At 42.7% G+C, this 20,554-nt stretch overlaps 2 protein-coding genes across 2 annotated transcripts in view; both read right to left on the minus strand.

The window, feature by feature from the left end:
* Positions 1–50: 50 nt before the first annotated feature.
* lrrc59 (leucine rich repeat containing 59) lies at positions 51–7,806 on the minus strand. The gene is made up of 8 exons (XM_084157196.1): positions 7,601–7,806; positions 7,191–7,309; positions 6,846–6,905; positions 5,080–5,238; positions 2,288–2,392; positions 1,924–1,996; positions 1,132–1,326; positions 51–1,049 (listed from the first exon to the last, which is right to left on the minus strand). Exons 2-8 carry the CDS (start codon positions 7,287–7,289, stop codon positions 718–720), a joined length of 1,023 nt encoding a protein of 340 aa, XP_084013322.1. The 5' UTR covers positions 7,290–7,309; positions 7,601–7,806; the 3' UTR covers positions 51–717.
* An 8,211-nt stretch (positions 7,807–16,017) lies between these two features.
* The window catches only part of rnf157 (ring finger protein 157), a gene marked incomplete at both ends in the record, with an annotated part of 61,734 nt that continues 57,197 nt past the window's right edge, over positions 16,018–20,554 (minus strand). The window contains one exon of the mRNA XM_084158408.1: positions 16,018–16,073. Coding sequence (XP_084014534.1) covers positions 16,018–16,073 — 56 coding nt within the window. The remainder of the gene's footprint in view (positions 16,074–20,554) is intronic.

The following is a 20,554-nucleotide window of genomic DNA, read 5'->3' on the forward strand; positions in this document are numbered from 1 at the left end:
TCCATTCTCATGTACACGTCTCTATGCAAAAACTTTACAAAGACAATTCTCAAGCTTATAGCCATTTATTGTTGACAGTCCATGAGCAGAGATTACGCATTACAAAAACAAGTGTAGCCAATTTACCCCAGATGTAAAATGCACAGGATTACTCCATATTCACAGCCCCAACCAAACACAGATACATACTGTTTATAACATGATCTGATTGGCTCAAATGCTGGCCTATACCTGGCTCTGATTTGCAGTTGGACTCAAGATTTCAATGCAGCACAGACGGGGCCAGTCACTATTGCCCAATTCCAAATCAACCCCTACCTTTTACGCCCTGTGCACCTGCGTAGTTCTGAAAGGAATAGGACAGGTATAAGCCGTATATAGTAGCTTCATCTTGCCCTCTATTAGGCAAGTGAATTTCCATAATATTGAATGCCGGTACACCTATCCAGACCTTTCAGATCTACAGTGGCTGGGGGTTGACTTGGGAGTGTGCATGTGTCACAGGGCAAGTCTCCGATCACACCCTATTCCCTTTTTAATAGTGCTTTGGACTAGAGTTACATACTGTAGGGAACCAGGATGTTAGTGAATTTTGACGCAGACAGCCACTGGTTAAAAACAGAGCGCATACAAAGAGGGGAAACCAGGAGCGACGACAGGACAATTCCATAGGAATTTAAGCTGATCGTCCATCTTTCTTTCTCGTCAGTCCATCCTTCAGTTTTCTACCGTTTCCACGGGTTCCGTTGCCATAGGTACGACTCCGAGCGGCTCCAGGAGTTTCTGCAGCAGCTCTCTGGCTCTGATATCCACTTCCTGTACCAGGTCGCGGACCCTCACATCTACTTCCTGTTCCCGGACCCAGGATAGGCCGTCATCCACGGCAACGTTGATTGGCGCGCAGACTGCCTCCTCCTTTAGCCCGGTCAGTTGACACACCCCCACGACGCCAGCCAATCCCAGCAGCAGCAGCAGGAGGAGCTTGAACAGCAGGCCAATAAGAGAGCGTCTTCGGGCTTTGGGGGTGGATTCAGCTGCTGCTTTCTTATCTGGAGAGAGAAAGAGATGTGAGTCAGTGACGTGCGCTGCACGACTTCATTAAAGACAACCTGGAATGCGCCCATTGCATACCTGCTGCTATCTGTCCATTCCGCTTTTTCTTCTCCTCTTTTCTCTTATTCTTCTGTTCCTGGACGGCCAAGGCAGCCATATGAGCGTTGTACTCCTTCCTCTTCCTCTCCTTCTCCTCTGCCTTGTCTCGTTTACGAGCCTCCCTCTCTTTCGCCTCCCTCTCCCTCTGCTTCGTCTCTTTCTTCTTCTCCAGTTCTAATGCGATGGAGGGACGGACGAAAGAAAACAGATTAACAGTTACAAATGTGTCATAATCAGTTTATATCCCCAACCCAAACTAATGAATTTAAAACCTCATAAGCTTTGATGTTCACTTTCTATCACGTTCGATGTACTCTGAGTGTACAAAACATTAAGAACACTTTCCTAATATTGAGTTGCACCCCTTTTTGCCTGCAGAACAGCCTCAGTTCATCGGGGCATGGACTCTACAAGGTGTCGAAAGCGTTCCACAGGGAAGCTGGCCCATGTTGACTCCAATGCTTGTGTCAAGTTGACTGGATGTCCTTTGGGTGGTGGACCATTCTTGATACACACGGGAAACTATTGAGCATGAAAAACCCAACAGCGTTGCAGTTCTTGACACACTCAAACTGGTGCGCCTGGTACCTACTACCATTCCCTGGAAATGGCAGCCTATTCCCTACATAGTGCACTACTTTTGACCAGAGCCCTATGCTTTGGTCAAAAGTACTGCACTACATAAGGAATTGGGTGCCATTTTGGACGCAGAACTAGGTTGACGGGTGGAGCCCGTTGACTGACCACTGGCACCTGCATTGTAGTACCCACCTTTGTCCTTTAGGAAGCGCCGCTCCCTCTCTTTGTCCACCTCGTCCTGAAGGATCCTCATGTGCTGGAGAACCTACAATCATATTGTAATCGAAATGATATTGCACCATGCTGGAACCAAACAACCCTCTAGTCTATACCAACATTTCCTTCCTCCCCCATTCTCCCTTCATTTCTCCATCCCTACCTACCTCTTTTATTCACTCCCTCAGTCCATCTTTTCTTCCCTACCTCCCTCTGCTTCTTTTAACAATGAATAAGCTTTATTATCAACTTCCATTGTCCTCCAAGAGTTGCGGAATCTCCTCTACTTCCCTCTGCCTACCTTCCCACCCCCCCTCCCCTCCCTCCCTCCCAGTCTTACCCTGGCAGCACATTGTTTACACTGTTTCTCATCCAGACAGTCTCCTGCAGCCTTCGCCAGGTTGATTTCCAGAGGGTTGTCCTTTAGATCCAGCCACTTCAGGTTCTACACACACACACACACACACACAAATAAGCCTGTTGAGACTGTGTGAATTGTTTTCTGTCTTCAACCTTCGTCCATATGCCACTGTGGTCATGTTGGAGTTCACTAAGTTTACCCAGCTCAAAGATAGCTGGCTTATTCTTATTGTAGAGTTTACTGTATAGTCTTGGATATGAAAGGGATGTATGACTCACTGTTTTAAACCTGTTAGTAACGAACTAACAATATCATTTTCTGATTATTGTAAAATGTTATGGATAGGTTGATTACAGTTAGCCTTTCCTACTGTTGATGGTCAGATTCAAAGTTTATTCCCAGCTAATTCACAGGGCTTTACACATTTTTCTGATGAATATCTGTGTCTGCCAAAAAGTAATTAAGTACCTGTAAATATGACTATATATTATAGAATTAAGCATAGATTACCATACTAATGATGATGTTAATGAATAATAGTGGTGAAAATGCCAGGAGAATAATGGGACTTTAGGGACGCGGGGTGAATACGGTTTTCATACCAGCGCACCACTTGAAGCTTGTATTGCTTCTCGGAACATAGGAACACTATGCCCCTCTTGCTCGAGACATTACCACAATCAAATGGTTGCATAAGCAGGTTCTCTGGGCTGTCTGTACACTGATGTTTGGGTCTATTTTTCCTCTATTATATACATGAGAAATGTGAGTCATCACCAACTCATTTTGCCAAGTCAGCAGCATTTACACATACACAAATTATGCCCACTTAGTTGGGACTGGTAATTGCTTTGAATAAATTCTCTCTAGTTCTTAGTCCAACTTATTTCCAGCAGAATGGCATCAATGAACATGGGCCTTGTATTGTGCTGCAGTTTGCCTGCTATAATTATTGCTCTAGAAGAGCTTGGTGATGATGGGAACTAGCTACTACACCCGGGCAGATATATACACTACCGGTCAAAAGTTTTAGAACACCTACTCATTCAAGGGTTTTTCTTAATTTTTACTATTTTCTACATTGTAGAATAACTATGAAATAACACATATGGAATCATGTAGTAACCAAAAAAGTGTTAAACAAATCAATTCTTCAAATAGCCACCCTTTGCCTTGATGACAGCTTTGCACACTCTTTGCATTCTCTCAACCAGCTTCATGAGGTAGTCACCTGGAATGCATTTCAATTAACAGGTGTGCCTTCTTAAAAGTTAATTGTGGAATTTCTTTCCTTCTTAATGCATTTGAGCCAAACAGTTGTGTTGTGACAAGGTATACAGAAGATAGCCCTATTTGGTAAAAGACCAAGTCCATATTATGGCAAGAACAGCTCAAATAAGCAAAGAGAAACGACAGTCCATCATTACTTTAAGACATGAAGGTCAGTCAATACGGAAGACTTCAAGAACTTTGAAAGTTTCTTCAAGTGCAGTCGCAAAAACCATCAAGCACTATGATGAAACTGGCTCTCATGAGGACCGCCACAGGAATGGAAGACCCAGAGTTACCTCTGCTGCAGAGGAAAAGTTCATTAGAGTTACCAGCCTCAGAAATTGCAGCCCAAATAAATGCTTCACAGAGTTCAAGTAACAGACACATCTCAACATCAACTGTTCAGAGGAGACTGAGTGAATCAGGCCTTCATGGTCGAATTGCTGCAAAAGAAACCACTACTAAAAATATAAATAAAATGTATGCACTAACTGTAAGTCGCTCTGGATAAGAGCGTCTGCTAAATGACTAAAATGTAAAAAATTTGAATGTAAAGGACACCAATAACTAGAAGAGACTTGCTTGGGCCAAGAAACACAAGCAATGGACATTAGACCGGTGGAAATGTGTACTTTGGTCTGGAGTCCAAATTGGAAATGTTTGGTTCCAACAGCCGTGTCTTTGTGAGACGCGGTGTGGGTGAATGGATGATGTCCGCATGTGTAGTTCCCACCGTAAAGCATGGAGGAGGTGGTGTTATGGTGCTTTGATGGTGACACTGTCTGTGATTTATTTAGAATTCAAGGCACACTTAACCAGCATGGCTACCACAGCATTCTGCAGCGATACGCCATCCCATCTGGTTTGGGCTTGGTGGGACTACCATTTGTTTTTAAACAGGACAATGACCCAACACACCTCCAGGCTGTGTAAGGGCTATTTTACCAAGAAGGAGAGGGATGGAGTGCTGCATCAGATGACGTGGCCTCCACAATCCCCCGACCTCAACCCAATTGAGATGGTTTGGGATGAGTTGGACGGCAGAGTGAAGGAAAAGCAGTCAACAAGTGCTAAGCATTTGTGGGAACTCCTTCAAGACTTTTGGAAAAGCATTCCAGGTGAAGTTGGTTGAGAGAATGCCAAGAGTGTGCAAAGCTGTCATCAAGGCAAAGGGTGGCTATTTGAAGTGTTTAAAACTTTCTTGGATACTACATGATTCCATATGTGTTCTTTCATTGTTTTAATGTCTTCACTATTATTCTACAATGTAGAAAATAGTAAAAATAAAGAAAAACCCTTGAATGAGTAGGTGTTCTAAAACTTTTCACCGGTAGTGTATGTTTCATTATCTGTGTCTTTCTGTAACATGGGTACCAATGGGGAAACATGCTTCCCCTTTTAAAACATGCTAACTTCAGCGATTAGATACGGATAAGTATCGTGAGGACCCTGGCAATTCCCAGTCCTAATGTGTGTGTGTGTGTGTGTTTGTTACCCACCTTGAGCTGTGAGAAGCTGACAGGCAGAATGGTCAGCTTGTTGTTGTACAGGTCCAGGTGTTGCAGGTTGCCAAGGCGACCCAGATCGTCAGGTAGAACAGTCATCTGGTTCTTACTAAGGTCCACCTTGACCAAGTGACTCAGGCTGCAGAACTCCAGCTGGACACACACACACTGTTATGTACAGTCTGTAATAATAATAATAATCTCTCTCCACTCCTATTGCAACGTTCCACCATGGCGCCTATGATCCACAGACAGGAGACAGTGGAATGTCTGCACAAGTTCAACACTCAGAGGAAACTCAAGGTACACTACTTCTGCTAACCCCTACGCCTCTCCTGCTCTACCCATACACCTCTCCTCCTCCACTTCCTTATAGTACAACTCCTTGACAATCCGGCTGGGTAGGCTACCATACATTAGTCAGTGACATTAGCCAGTTGTCTTCAGCGGAGAGCAACAGGGTGAGCAGGCTTCAGTTCCAGCCCAGCACTAACACAACTGACTGAAGGAAGGCACAAAAAATGGTCAAAGACTCCAGTCACCCAAGTCATAGACTGTTCTCTCTGCTACCGCACAGCAAGCAGACTATTTACATTGACCCCCCCCCTTTGATTTTACACTGCTGCTACTCGTTGTTTATTATCTATGCATAGTTACTTTACCCCTACCTACATGTCCAAATTACCTCCACTAACCTGTACCCCCACACATTGACTCAGTACCGGTACCCCCTGTTAAGAGAATATTTGCTATGTTTTTAAGGATTTGCATCTGACCACAAACTTTTCTAAAGGAACAACAAACTCATCAACGTGCACTTTCACCACCCTGTGAAGTTCATCATTACATATTTAATCTGTAGCCTAATAAACTGCATGCTTTCCCAAGTCGTACTGGTAGGACCACACAAATATCTTAGCATGACTCCAAGTTTATTTCTATATGATGGTTATTATATCAATATTTGCACATTAAGGCGTTTCCACCGCCATTTCTTACATAATTAATTTTACAGACAAAAAGATCACACCTCGTCTAGCGTATTTTGTTTGGTTGACATTTGGAAAGTTTACCGACAAATTAGCTGTTTTCATCAGGCCTGTCATGACATTCTTTATCCGACATGTCCTTTACATGGATAAAAAGGTTGGATGGAAACTTGGTTGGTGATACCAATTATTGGTATACAGTCAAACAAAGCACTGCAAAAACGTAAAGTTTTCTTACAAGCCAGAATGTTGAATAAAATTACATTTGAATTTACTCTACCGGTTGTCTGTGCAGTTGGTCCTAAACTGGTCTACATTTTTGACAAAATATCCACAGGAAAGTATTATTTACCTGACTTTGTAGAGCGCCGGTACTGCCGTTGAAATTTCTATCACCTGGCACATGTGCAAAACCATGTAAACACCTGCAAGACTTCAGTTAGTATGCATGCATCGTGTGCATGTACTTCCGTCCTGTGCATGTGCCTTGGTCATGATCAAACATCTTGATTGCCACACACACAGACCAGCATTTTGAAATGGGTTTAATAATACTTTCCTGTGGATATTTTGTCTCAAATTTCAACCTGCTGAAAGACCAACCCGACGGACAATCGACACAGTAAGTTCAAATTATTATATAATTGTATTCAACATTTGTGACAGACAAGGGACGTTTAGTTTTTTCTTCTATGTAAATGTGTGTGGCTATGCTATACACAACGGAAAGCATCACCACATTCGGGACTAGGTTCATTCAAGGTTACTCACAGGCAGGGAGGTGATATTGTTGCAGGACATGTCCAGGACTGTGACTTTAGGGAAGGCAGCCTGAAAACACACACATAAGGGTATGACAACATGACTATTGCCTACCAGTGGCGGCTGGTGGGAGCAGCTATAGGAGGACGGGCTCATTGTAATGGCTGGTACGGAATTTATGGAACGGTCTCAAACAAATCAAACATATGGAAACCACATGTTTGACTCCGTTCCATTTATTCTATTCCAGCCATTATAATGTGCCTGTCCTCCTATAGCTCCTCCCACCAGCCTCCACTGTTGCCTACAATACATGGCTTTATAAAGGTAATGTGTGTGTCGTTGTGGGCCTACCAGTTCTTTAACAGGAACTTCAGTGAGGTTACAGAGACTCAGATCCATCTCGTTGCCATCGATTTTGTCCTTCAGATTCAACACCTTGTTTTTACTCATCCTGAGTTTTGGGTGGGGGGCTGGGGGAGAATACAAGTTATTTTCAAAACAGAAACGTTCAAACATAACTAATAGAATAGCTAACTGACATGTTGACTATGGTTTGCTAGCTGCTGTAGCTTATCTAGCCAACAAGCTAGTTAACGTAAGCTACGTTGTTGCAATGTTATTATTTTACTGTCGTTGCAATCACTTCTTAGCTAAGCTGACTAGTTAGCTACAAAGTTACACTTTATTTTCTTGCTCGCTACAGTGTCATTGACAGCGCAGCAAAGTAACCTTTTCCTGGTAACGTTAATCAAAGGACTCACCTGTTTCACTGAGAAATCACAACCGTTTTCAAGCGTCTCAGATCTTCTATTCCTACTAATAAATACTACAACAATCTCTACTTTAAAGACAGTTGGCAAAATATTCGTACAGTGCAAGTAAATCGCTGACAAATATAATTTGTGTGTGGCTTTAGCCAGGCTGCAGTTAGTTGTGACAATGAAAATCCACGTCATTGATTGAATTCGCAGTCCAGTTGGCGGTGTGGCAATTACGCGACATTTCAGAGCATTATCGCCACCTACAGCTTGGAGGAGCAACTGGCAAGTCTCTCTCTCTCTCTCTCACACACACACACAGGAAGGTTATTTCTTTATTGTTGTTCAGCATAGTCTACAATACAATTATTTAGTTGAAAAATGACATGAAAAGCACACAGTTTATTATAACCAGGAACAAAGTTGGGTAACATAAGTACTCTTTCTATAGTGTTTGAATATGCTAACCTCTGCACACACATTGATATTTTATTCATTTGAATTTATTTAGCCAGGATAGTCCACTCAGTAACAATTGCCACTGTTTTCCAGGAAGTCCTGGGTTCCATAGAATCAATGAAAACACACCATACACAGAAGCATATACAGCACAGAAGGTTGGCGGCACCTTCATTGGGGAGTTTCTTCTCAAGTGCAGTCGCAAAAACCATCAAGTGCTATGATGAAACTGGCTCTCATGAGGACCGCCACAGGAAGACCCAGAGTTATCAGCCTCCACTGATCTAGATATGTGTACAGCTCTTTTGAAGGTGGACATGCTGGCTAGCTGTCATGTGGATAAGTACAGCTTGTTCCAGCGCAATGTTTCAAAGAACTGCAGGCTGCCTTGGAAGGTCATGTTTTTCGCTGATGGTTGTGTCAGTAGGTGTCGGTCCCATTGGTCAAAGGCTTTGGCTGCTGCTCATGTGTGCCCCACGGAGGATGGGTGGAGACTCCCACCTGAACAGATCTGATGTGAAGTTTTTGTGTGAATTTTTATTAGGATCCCCGTTAGCTAACGCCGTAACATTAGCTAATCTTCCTGGGGTCCAACACCAATTAATAAAACGTTACAAACAATTACAAAGTAAGACTTTACAAACATTTAACAAGTAGACAATACAGACAATTAAAATACCTGACAAGTAACACATGTAACATTCAGTTGATGCTTTCTATTTCCTGTACAGTCATATGGTCTATCGCATTAGATGTTCTTTTACTTTTTTTCTTGAAGGTGGATTTACTTTTTGCCTGAGAAATATGGATTGGTAAAGAGTTCCATTCAGCTATGGCTGTATATAAAACTGTAGATTTAATGGCGATTTGTCCTTGGCTTGGGTTGTCTGAGATGCCCTGAATTTACCTGTCTGGTTTGGTAGTTATACGTGTTGCTAGTATATACTAACTGGTCTGAAAAATACTGTGTTTAAAAAATATATATAACATTCCTAAAGAAAATCAGAAGACTGGATAGTAATTTGTTTTCAACGTGAAGCCATGAGAGATTCTAATGCATTTGGATAATATTCATACAGATAGAGCAATGAAGAGCTAATCTGGCAGCCCTGTTTTGAGTGATTTTGAGCTTTTTTATATCTTTCTTTGCTGCAGATGACCATATAACTGGACAGTACTCTAGGTGTGATACGACCATGGATTGAATCACCTGATTCAGAGTGCTAGATCTTACATACTCTGAAAATGTTCTTGTAACAGCAAGCATATATCTTCAACCAAATACAATACATTTAGTTTTAGAAATGGTCAACACCAATTTGTTCATATCAACCCACTCAGACACCATTCTTAGTTCACTACATTCTGATGCTGCGCTTTACATTGTAGAGTCATCAGCATACATTACCACTCTTGCTTTGTTCATTACTGAAGGTAAATCATTAGTAAAGATAGAGTAGAGAAGTGGGCCTAGGCAGCTTCCTTGAGGAACACCACGGTGTTATATCTTTAGTGTTTGAAAAGCTACCTATTAAAGAACACTTTTATCAGACCATTACATAAGAAATAATCCTTGATTTGTACAGATATAATTTACTTAACACCGGCAGCAAGCTTATAGGATGACTATTAGGACTAGTGAATGCAGATGATTTTATCCTTAGGTAGCGGAATAACCTTTGACTCTTTCCAAACTTCTGGGCACACCCCTTACATCAAGCACGTATTAAAAATATGAGATTGGGGTAGATATTCAGGCAGTTTGTGCTGTGTGGCCTTGAAAACAGTCACTAGGGTGTTGTAATGGATCCTGTCCGTCAGTGGTTGGATTCCAGCTTTTTGCAGAAGAACCTCTGTTTATATGTGTTCCCTCCGTGAATGCCCGGTCTTGATACGAGCAGCCCTGTTGACGATACGCTGTAGCTGGTTAAGACCTGTCTTATTGCACTGATGTAGGGACACCATACTGTGGCACAGTCACAGGAGGTTGGTGGCACCTTCATTGTGGTGATCGGGCTCGTGGTAATGACTGGAGCGTAGTGGGCGGGATGGTTACAAATACATCAAACACATGGTTTCCAGATTTGGCCCTCGAGCCAAAATTATTTCCCACGCCTGTTCTATGTGGTGATGCAAATACCTAATGAAGGGCACTTACTAGTGAAGGGCACTTCAAGTATTTTCAGTTAGCCTTTTCATTCGTTCACCTAAAAGAGCCGGCTCCGAAAATCTCTTTGTTCAGTAGCCATGATTGTGTTAATTAGAATGGCCTCTGCCAAGGGCTTCCAAATCACTAAATCCGCCACTGCTTGTCCACTAGCGCATCATCAGGCAAATTATGTTTATGCCAAATTATACACTTAGTGGCCATCTTGTACTGGGTTGGATCCCCCCTTTGCCTCTAGAACAGCCTGAATTCTTCAGGGCATGGAAACGTTGCTCAATTACATCACCACTACCAGCCTGTACCGTTGACACCGTCATGCTGCTTGTCCACTAGCGCATTATCAGGCAAATTATCTTTATGCCAAAATATACACTTAGTGGCCAGTTTATTAGGTACACATTTCATGGGATGTTGCAAGAACATTAATGTGTCTAGTTTTCTGAGGTTTAGGAGAATATTCCATCAATGTCACGCCAAACATACATGGAGCATGGTTGACATGTTCTCAGAATATAAGAATGTTCTAGACACATTTCATGGGAACATTGCAAGAACATTTGTGCCCAGTGTTCTGAGAGTTAGGAGAATATTTCATCAACATCACACCAAACATACACACCCCTTGTTACTGTTGCTGAGCCCATCAAGACCCTGATTAGTGAACAACTGATCAATTCACAGCTCTTTGTCTGTTGGCAAGGTTAGGGACACCCACAAACAGTGCTTTTAACAGTGGCGGCTCCTGAAAAAATTCTCAGGAGGGGCAATTTTTCTGATGATTTAGGTGACCTACACACATTTTAAAAAAGATATGTCCAGCAACAACATGAAGACAGGGGCAGCATATAAGTCAATACCAGAAGCATTTATTGACTGATCTGGGGAGATGGATTCCAGTTTCTGTGACAGATTATAAATAATCTCTGATGCCTTTGTTATATTAGCTTTTGGTTGAATGTACTGTCGTAGTAAATATATAATGTTATAGCTTGGTCTGACTAAAATCTTGTGCATGACCCATTTTGTGTTGGGCGTTTGTTTTCAATCAATGCTGTTCCTATCCTATAACAATGGACAAAAGAGTCCTATCTTGTCAGCCTTGTCAGCAGGTGGCCAAGGACAACACCCACGCCATAGGACTCTCAGTTCTTCCAACTCACGAGTTCTTGCTCTGAGGACACACACACACACACACACACACACACACACACACACACACACACACACACACACACACACACACACACATCATCACTGATAACACACACACACACACACATCATCACTGTTAAACACACACACACACACACACAAAAATCCCCTCTCTTTAGGCTGAACATTTGAAGACAGAGAACCCGACTCAGAGCCAATGCAACAGTGGAGGGGACCTCGCCCAACTCATCAGGACCAATCAGAAGATCAGAACTACTAGATTCAACCTACATCATTTATTGTATAAAATGTCTGCACACAATGTTTTCGGGGCTCTCTTCAGATAGCTCCCTAAGAGTTTGACGAACGAGTCCGTGCACGCGATTCCAGATATCTTTACCTCTGAATAAACTGCCTTTATTATACCATATCCACCCTGTCCAAAGTCTCTACTTGGTCTCACTTCTCCAGTAAACTTGTGATTATCAACAGTACACAACGGTAACAAACAATTGGGGGAACTCACGGGGCAGATAGTAAGGTCGCAGTGACACAGAAAGCAGTTCAATGTCGGGGGTACAGAGTCGCTCTCTTACCAGGATCGATTTTCCCTGTGACTGTGTCAGATCGCGGTCCGCTCTGACCAGGGTGAAGCCGGCCGGCTCCACTTCTCTGTCCGGGACTCTGTCATCCAGCCAAGTCTCCCAGCTGTATTGGATTCCGCTGCCAGCAGCGTTTTCATTATTTAGTCCGTTCGTAGCGGGTATGTACACGATCAACAAGATCAGTCCAAAACCCACCACTGGAAATCCATGGTTGGCAGAATGTTTGTAAACTAAGTGTACAAATTAAAAACATAAAATAACGCCACTAAGTGTACAAATTAAAAACATAAGATAACGCCACACTGCAGGTCGCAACAGAGACGCTGCTAGCCGCTATTTTCTTAGTTACGTTCATGGTTACGTCACGTATGACGAAAGCGCGTAAGTGCAAGCCCACAGACACCCATAGAGATTGTATTGAAAGCTTTGAAATTTGAAAAAAATAGATTTTACATGGGAGTCTATGACAGACTTCTGGGCGATTTTCAACATGACTGAAATCGCCCCAAAAACGGGCGGGGCCATTTGAAGCACGACTTTAGCCTGATTTGACATTTAGTGGCAGTCAGATCAGATTAGAACACTGATAACTACTGTTGCCGTGATATAATTGATTAGAAAAAAAATCCCTTCCTTTTCCCGTTTGGCAGTGCGTCGCCCATATCGCCCTATTGAACACACCGCCCCTGGCTTTTAACATACAATATTTTCAATTTACATATTTGACAGACATGATTTCATTGTGTATGTTTATTTATACAGTAATTATTATTCAACATGTCTTCATCTGGGATTCAAACTCACCACCTCTTGGATCACAGCATAACAATCTTCCTGCTGTGCCACCATGTCTGTCAATTATCAGTTAATCTGACTATTCTCTCATCATTTATTTTATTGACTTATTTCAGCAATTTTAGGGTTTTCTGTATAGTTGTCTGATGTTGGTGGGGCATATTACTCCTTAATCACTATGATAAATAAAATAGTTTTCTTGAGTGTACTTATAACAGAGCTGAGATTTACTTCAAAGTGTAGCAATGCAGGTGAAATCATTCATTGACATAGACATGGTGGTGTAATAATAATAATAATAAATAATAATAATAATATAATAAATAATATAAATAATAATAATAAATGGTGTAACAGGAAGATTGGAATGCTGTGAACCAAGAGGTTGTGAGTTCAAATCCCAGGTGAGTACATGTTGAATAATAATTACTGTATAAATGAACCAGCCCAATGTAATCATGTATGTCAAAGTGTGTCAAATAAGTTGAAAGCACTGTTTGTGGGTGTACCTAACTTTGACAACAGACAAAGGGCTGTGAATGGATCAACGGTTCACCAATCAGGACCTTGATGGGCTTGGCAACAGTAACAAAGGGTGATGTGTAATGAGAAGGGGGGCATCTCTTGGGGACCATCACGGACAACTAACCCTAGCTCATTACCCTAACCCTTAATGTAATTCTAACCCTAACACGAATTCTAACCTTAACCCTAAACCCCCTAGAAATAGCATTTGACCTTGTGGGGACAAACAAAATGTCCACAGTTGGTAAAACATTTTTTGTTTACTATTCTTGTGGGGATTTCAGGTCCCCACAAGAATAGTTAAACACGTCCACATTAACGTAGTGTGGGAAGAAAGATGACATATATCATTAATTTGAAGTTGTACGTTTCCCATGAAACAGATAGCACCTCTGGTTCCACAAAAGAGAGTTTTGTGTGTGAAAAGAGTATTAGAACCATGAGGAGAAATGACCAGTCAACATTCTGTCGCCACCATATAAGTCTGCATTCCGGAATGTAAGCATGGCTTTTCTGTTCTGTTCTTGAACCCTGATCAAGCTCATTCACAATCTCAGTGCATGAGACATTGCTCCCTTCACAAATCAATCTCAGAGCACTATATAGGGAATAGGGTTACATTTTGGACGCATCCAACATTTTTTCTGAAGTCACAACCTCTTGCTGATCCTGTCAGACACTGACACGATGCAAGAAGTAATCTGATGTACACAAATGACACATTTACACATAGGTCAAATGTCCCAGCCTATAGCTGTGACCTCATGTCCTTATCTGCTTTTGTCTCAGTTTTCTCATTCACTGGATGTAAACAATACATGGTAAAGGACTTTGGTTTTTTTTAAACGATTGTTTTACAAAAGTGAACCATGGCCCAGTATACTGTAGGTGAAAGGGATACAGGTAGGGGTGTATGAGCTGACAGTGTGTGAACACCAGCTAACTGAGAGCTGTTGCCAGCCTGTAGTTGAGGATAAGGAAGAGGGCATCTATAGTGTGTCTTATTGACAATCTATGCATCTCAAATGGCACCATATTCCCCATATGGCTTACTACCTTTACTTAAAGGGGAATAGGGCTCTGGTCAAATGTAGTGCACAATATGGGGAATAGGGCTCTGGTCAAATGTAGTGCACTATATGGGGAATAGGGCTCTGGTCAAATGTAGTGCACTATATGGGGAATAGGGCTCTGGTCAAATGTAGTGCACTATATGGGGAATAGGGTGTCATTTGGAGACAACGGGAAGGTCTCAATTGCATACTCCTCGCTTCCTCTCTCCTCGTTTCCTCCTCAAAACCCATTGGATGAGAAAGCCAGAGGTCCCTCCACTCTGACTTTCTCCTCCAAGAGGTTTTTGAGAAGGAGACAAGGCGAGAGGAGAGAGGACACAAGGAGTATGCAATTGAGATCGTCCCATAATGACAATACAGAAAGGTCAGAGGTGTGTACCACTGTGGGTACTCTACAGGGGTGTTGAGCCTGACCTAGACTTTCATGTTTTACTCTACAATCGCCTCATGCACCGCAAAGTGTGTTGCCTAGGTAACAGCTAGAAGTGCATTTAGTGTTGTGTCATCATCCCTTTTTTCTCAAAACCATTATTCATTTAATATATAATCATCCACATAATAAACAACACATTTTTGTTTAAACAAATAAAACACCAAACGTGACGAATTTACCAGGAGAGCTTTACACCAAAAACAATATCAATTAAACAAAATAAAGGTTTTCACAAAATGAGGAGAAGGTTCAGGTTTGTCTATCGAACAGCACATGTGTTTTTGTAGGGTGGTGTGTGTGTTGGGAAAGGTGTGCAAGGAGTACAGGGGGTAGTTCAAAGTTCAGAGGTCATTCTTCTATAGTTAATAACCCCAAAACAAATCATTACATTACATTCCCCTCTCAGAGTTACACATACTGCATCGGCATCGTACATTCTCCCCTCTGTCTCCTTTACAGTTCAGTATCTACCACCATTTTGGAGCAAATCAAGTCCTCCATTTTGGGGGCAAATCTGACATTTTGGATCAAATCCTCCATTCACCACCACATACAGCAAGTCCAGTTTCTTAGCTAACAAGGATAGTCCCATTCAGACAAGGTAGTTGTGAGAGGACAGACTGTTGAGTACAGTAGGGCTGATTGGAGACATCAGAGCGCTGCATGCAAAACCACGGCCAGAGATTACTGGTTCATGGAACGGAGTACACTGACCCCTGACTGGTTGGTTGTTAGAGGCAAGGGGAGGCATCCCAAAGGACAAATCAATGACACAAAACACAAGAAAGCCATTATGACACGTTGAGGGGGGGAGTGGTCTAACTCTAGAAGTCTCCTTCTGGACTGTGGATTGGTTAAATCCTCTTCTTCAAGACTTCCCTGTTAGATTTAGCAACTGAGATAAAAGCTCCTCCTCTTTAGTCCAGAGTGAAGAGAAGTGTAGGATGGTTGAGTGAGGACACTGCCTCAGGATGGATGAAGGACATGGGCGTTGGTTAATCAGGTGAGTAGATGCAGCAGGGAAGGTCTACTGCGTAATGATGAGGTTGTGTAAAATTGATAAAATATCAATATGTGCTGTTATAGCAATGAGGTTGAAATTTGACGTGCGTGTGTGTTGAAAAATGAGTGGTCAGCGGCGTGGTGTGCGAGGTGTGTGTTTGGGACGCTGGCTGTCCCTAGTCTCCGCCCCCTGCTTCTCCAGGTTGATATTACTGGTGGGGCAGGGGCTCCAACACTGGCCTATAGCCTCCCAGATACATCAGACCTGAGAGAGAGAGAGAGAGAGAGAGAGAGAGAGAGAGAGAGAGAGAGAGAGAGAGAGAGAGAGAGAGAGAGAGAGAGAGAGAGAGAGAGAGAGAGAGAGAGAGAGAGAGAGAGAGAGAGAGAGAGAGAGAGAGAGAGAGAGAGGGGAGGCAGGCAGGCAGGCAGGCAGGCAGACAGACAGACAGACAGACAGACAGACAGACAGACAGACAGACAGACAGACAGACAGACAGACAGACAGACAGACAGACAGACACACAGAGAGAGACAGAGAGAGAGACAGACACAGAGAGAGACAGAGAGAGACAGAGAGACAGAGAGAGAGACAGAGACAGACACCGAGAGAGACACAGAGAGAGACACAGAGACAGAGAGAGAGACACAGAGAGAGACAGCGAGAGAGACAGCGAGAGAGAGACAGAGACAGACACAGAGAGAAAAATAGATATAGAGAGAGAAAAATACAGGATGTAAGATAATAACAACATGCAAGGTCTATCTCCATCTAGTGGGTGATAATGGTAGTGTCTAAAGTCTGTGGCTGGCCAGTCTAACTGGTCATAGAGATGGGGGGTTAAAGTGAGGCCTGCTGGGCTGGATGCACATTCAATAAGGGACCGATCCCAACTTCAGAAACGTGCACAAAACACTTTTGCTAGACGTGTTTCTCAAGTTGGGATTCGTCCCTGAAAAACAGGAGAGCTACGGTAGCTACATGCAGGGTTTTGTACCAGCCCAACACTGACTGCACCTGATTGAACTAATCAAGGTCTTCTTGAGGATTAGTCAAAGATGGGTGATTGAGTGCTGGGCTGAAACTAATATAAACTCTGCACACCGTTTGGCTCTCCAGGACGAAGGTAATAGTTCACTGCTCTACATCATGCTATACTGCTACTAGTGGTTAATAACAGGTAGTGCAGTCTACAGAAAGTCAATAGCGTGAAGAATCTGTGGTTTTAGTTTAGAGAACAACCTCTAACCTACCAGTTAGCCACAGCTATAGCCATACCTATTCCTCAATGTGCACAAGGCACGAGTCCGCATCTGTCCATCCGAAAGAGAGAGAGAGAGAGAGAGAGAGAGAGGAGGGGCATCGAAGAGGAGACAGAAAATATTAAATGATTGATAGAATAATTATTAATGACTAATTATTACACCCTGAAACTGTGTGAAATGTGTTAGAATGTGTGAGTGTAGGACCAGTAAAGACTATGACATTGAGCTACTATTTAGCAATGTGAGTAAGAGTTAGACCAGACAACAAAGGACAAGGAGAACTGTCTACAGGCAACTGAGAAACCAAGATAACTGAGGAATTTAGGGAGGAGAGAAACTGTTAGGCTTGGAAGAGTGCGTGTGTGTGTGTGTGTGTGTGTGTGTGTGTGTGTGTGTGTGTGTGTGTACTGATGGTCAGGAGTGCAGTTTTAAAGTGGAAAACTACAGCCCGCCTACAGAGAGGAGGGATTTTTGTATGACGTGTGAGTATAAAAGATGGACTCTGAAATTGTGATGGCAGAATTCTCAATGAATAAATCTCTGACTATGTAGACCGGGACTCTGTCCGTTTCTTAAATCCAATAGACTTACAACCTTTTGGGAGACTCACAGGGACACTGAAATAGTTTGTTAAATAATTCACATAACAACTTGGTCCTTCTGAGCCGGAATCCAATACCTGCCTCTGTCATTCCAGGTAACTCTGAAAACCGTTGACGGGCGAATGATACATTCGTAAATAGAAAGTCCTGCCCTTTGACATTAAGGGTTAAGACAGGCCAGAGGACACCTGATTAATGACAGAGACGGTGACGGAATCCAAACCTACATTGAATCTCGGCTGCAAGGATAAGGTCAGTAGTCTTTATTCATTAATTGGGGCAGTCTGGGATTGCTCAGGCTGGGTCCGTAACGATTCACGGTAATAGGCCATTACCAAAAGAAACTACCCTGCATTCAGAGAACCTGTAGTACAGTGGGGGAAAAAAGTATTTAGTCAGCCACCAATTGTGCAAGTTCTCCCACTTAAAAAGATGAGAGAGGCCTGTAATTTTCATCATAGATACACGTCAACTATGACAGACAAAATGAGAAAAAAAAATCCAGTAAATCACATTGTAGAATTTTAAATGAATTTATTTACAAATTCTGGTGGAAAATAAGTATTTGGTCAATAACAAAAGTTTCTCAATACTTTGTTATATACCCTTTGTTGGCAATGACACAGGTCAAACGTTTTCTGTAAGTCTTCACAAGGTTTTCACACACTGTTGCTGGTATTTTGGCCCATTCTTCCATGCAGATCTCCTCTAGAGCAGTGATGTTTTGGGGCTGTCGCTGGGCAACACAGACTTTCAACTCCCTCCAAAGATTTTCTATGGGGTTGAGATCTGGAGACTGGCTAGGCCACTCCAGGACCTTGAAATGCTTCTTACGAAGCCACTCCTTCGTTGCCCGGGCGGTGTGTTTGGGATCATTGTCATGCTGAAAGACCCAGCCACGTTTCATCTTCAATGCCCTTGCTGATGGAAGGAGGTTTTCACTCAAAATCTCACGATACATGGCCCCATTCGTTCTTTCCTTTACACGGATCAGTCGTCCTGGTCCCTTTGCAGAAAAACAGCCCCAAAGCATGATGTTTCCACCCCCATGCTTCACAGTAGGTATGGTGTTCTTTGGATGCAACTCAGCATTCTTTGTCCTCCAAACACGACGAGTTGAGTTTTTGCCAAAAAGTTCTATTTTGGTTTCATCTGACCATATGACATTCTCCCAATCCTCTCCTGGATCATCCAAATGCACTCTAGCAAACTTCAGACGGGCCTGGACATGTACTGGCTTAAGCAGGGGGACATGTCTAGCACTGCAGGATTTGAGTCCCTGGCGGCGTAGTGTGTTACTGATGGTAGGCTGTGTTACTTTGGTCCCAGCTCTCTGCAGGTCATTCACTAGGTCCCCCCATGTGGTTCTGGGATTTTTGCTCACCGTTCTTGTGATCATTTTGACCCCACGGGGTGAGATCTTGCGTGGAGCCCCAGATCGAGGGAGATTATCAGTGGTCTTGTATGTCTTCCATTTCCTAATAATTGCTCCCACAGTTGATTTCTTCAAACCAAGCTGCTTACCTATTGCAGATTCAGTCTTCCCAGCCTGGTGCAGGTCTACAATTTTGTTTCTGGTGTCCTTTGACAGCTCTTTGGTCTTGGCCATAGTGGAGTTTGGAGTGTGACTGTTTGAGGTTGTGGACAGGTGTCTTTTATACTGATAACAAGTTCAAACAGGTGCCATTAATACAGGTAACGAGTGGAGGACAGAGGAGCCTCTTAAAGAAGAATCTTGCTTGTTTGTAGGTGACCAAATACTTATTTTCCACCATAATTTGCAAATAAATTCATAAAAAATCCTACAATGTGATTTTCAGGATTTTTTCTCCTCATTTTGTCTGTCATAGTTGACGTGTACCTATGATGAAAATTACAGGCCTCTCTCATCTTTTTAAGTGGGAGAACTTGCACAATTGGTGCCTGACTAAATACTTTTTTCCCCCACTGTAGATTATAGAACAGTAATGTTCAACAAATAATCCGGGATAAAGAAATACAGGGAGGGGTGTGAAGTGAAGAGAGGGTTAATATAATTGAGTAAATTTGACGGTTAAGATCACTCGGAGAGGGAGAACCCATTTCTGTTGTATGAGACTGACGGAATTGTCAACATTATATTTGAGGGGAAACATTCCTCCGTAACGGTATGAGATAATTCGGGGGGACTAGTCAAGACTACAAATACAGGAAGGGGTGATTCCAATTGTCGTGTGAAACTGTTTTGAATAACTTGTTATATAGAAGAGGTGGCTAAGGGATTTTTAACAGTACCAACCATGGGGGGCAAATCCTCACAAGAGGTCCCAGAATTTACTGGGGATGAGAAATACATGGAAATTGGAGACAAACGAAATGTGTATTATGGACCTAATTGGAAAAAAGAAAAAAGAAAAGAAAATGGCTTTACTGGGCGACTTGATGTAATTAAACTGGAATCCATGATTAAACAAATGCATGTAAATTGTGGTACTGATCTAAATTAAACAGAAAAGAGAGTAATTAAACTAGTCCATGATTAAACAAATGCATGTAAATTGTGGTAATGATCTAAAGAAACAGAAAAGAGAGGAACAGGAGGATTCAGAGCTAAGCTCAGGAGGGAGTCAGTATGAGTCAGGAGATGAGAGAGTAGGAGGGGGCCAGTACCCACTGATAGCCTTACCTAATCTATTGGCAGGGGATGAAGGGGCCCCAGCAACCTTAGATGTTAGAGGGCAGTGGGTTTCAGGAGATGCCCAGAGGGCACTTTTGCCATGGGCCGATCACGGAGAGTATGTTGGGAAAATAACTGAATTGTGTAATAGCCTCAGAGAATATTATCACAGACATGCCGACTTCTCCAAAGTCCACGAGTGTAAGCAGGGAGACAGTGAGACTA

The sequence above is a fragment of the Coregonus lavaretus genome (genome assembly GCF_964263955.1).
Source record: "Coregonus lavaretus genome assembly, chromosome: 1".
NCBI lineage: Eukaryota > Metazoa > Chordata > Actinopteri > Salmoniformes > Salmonidae > Coregonus > Coregonus lavaretus.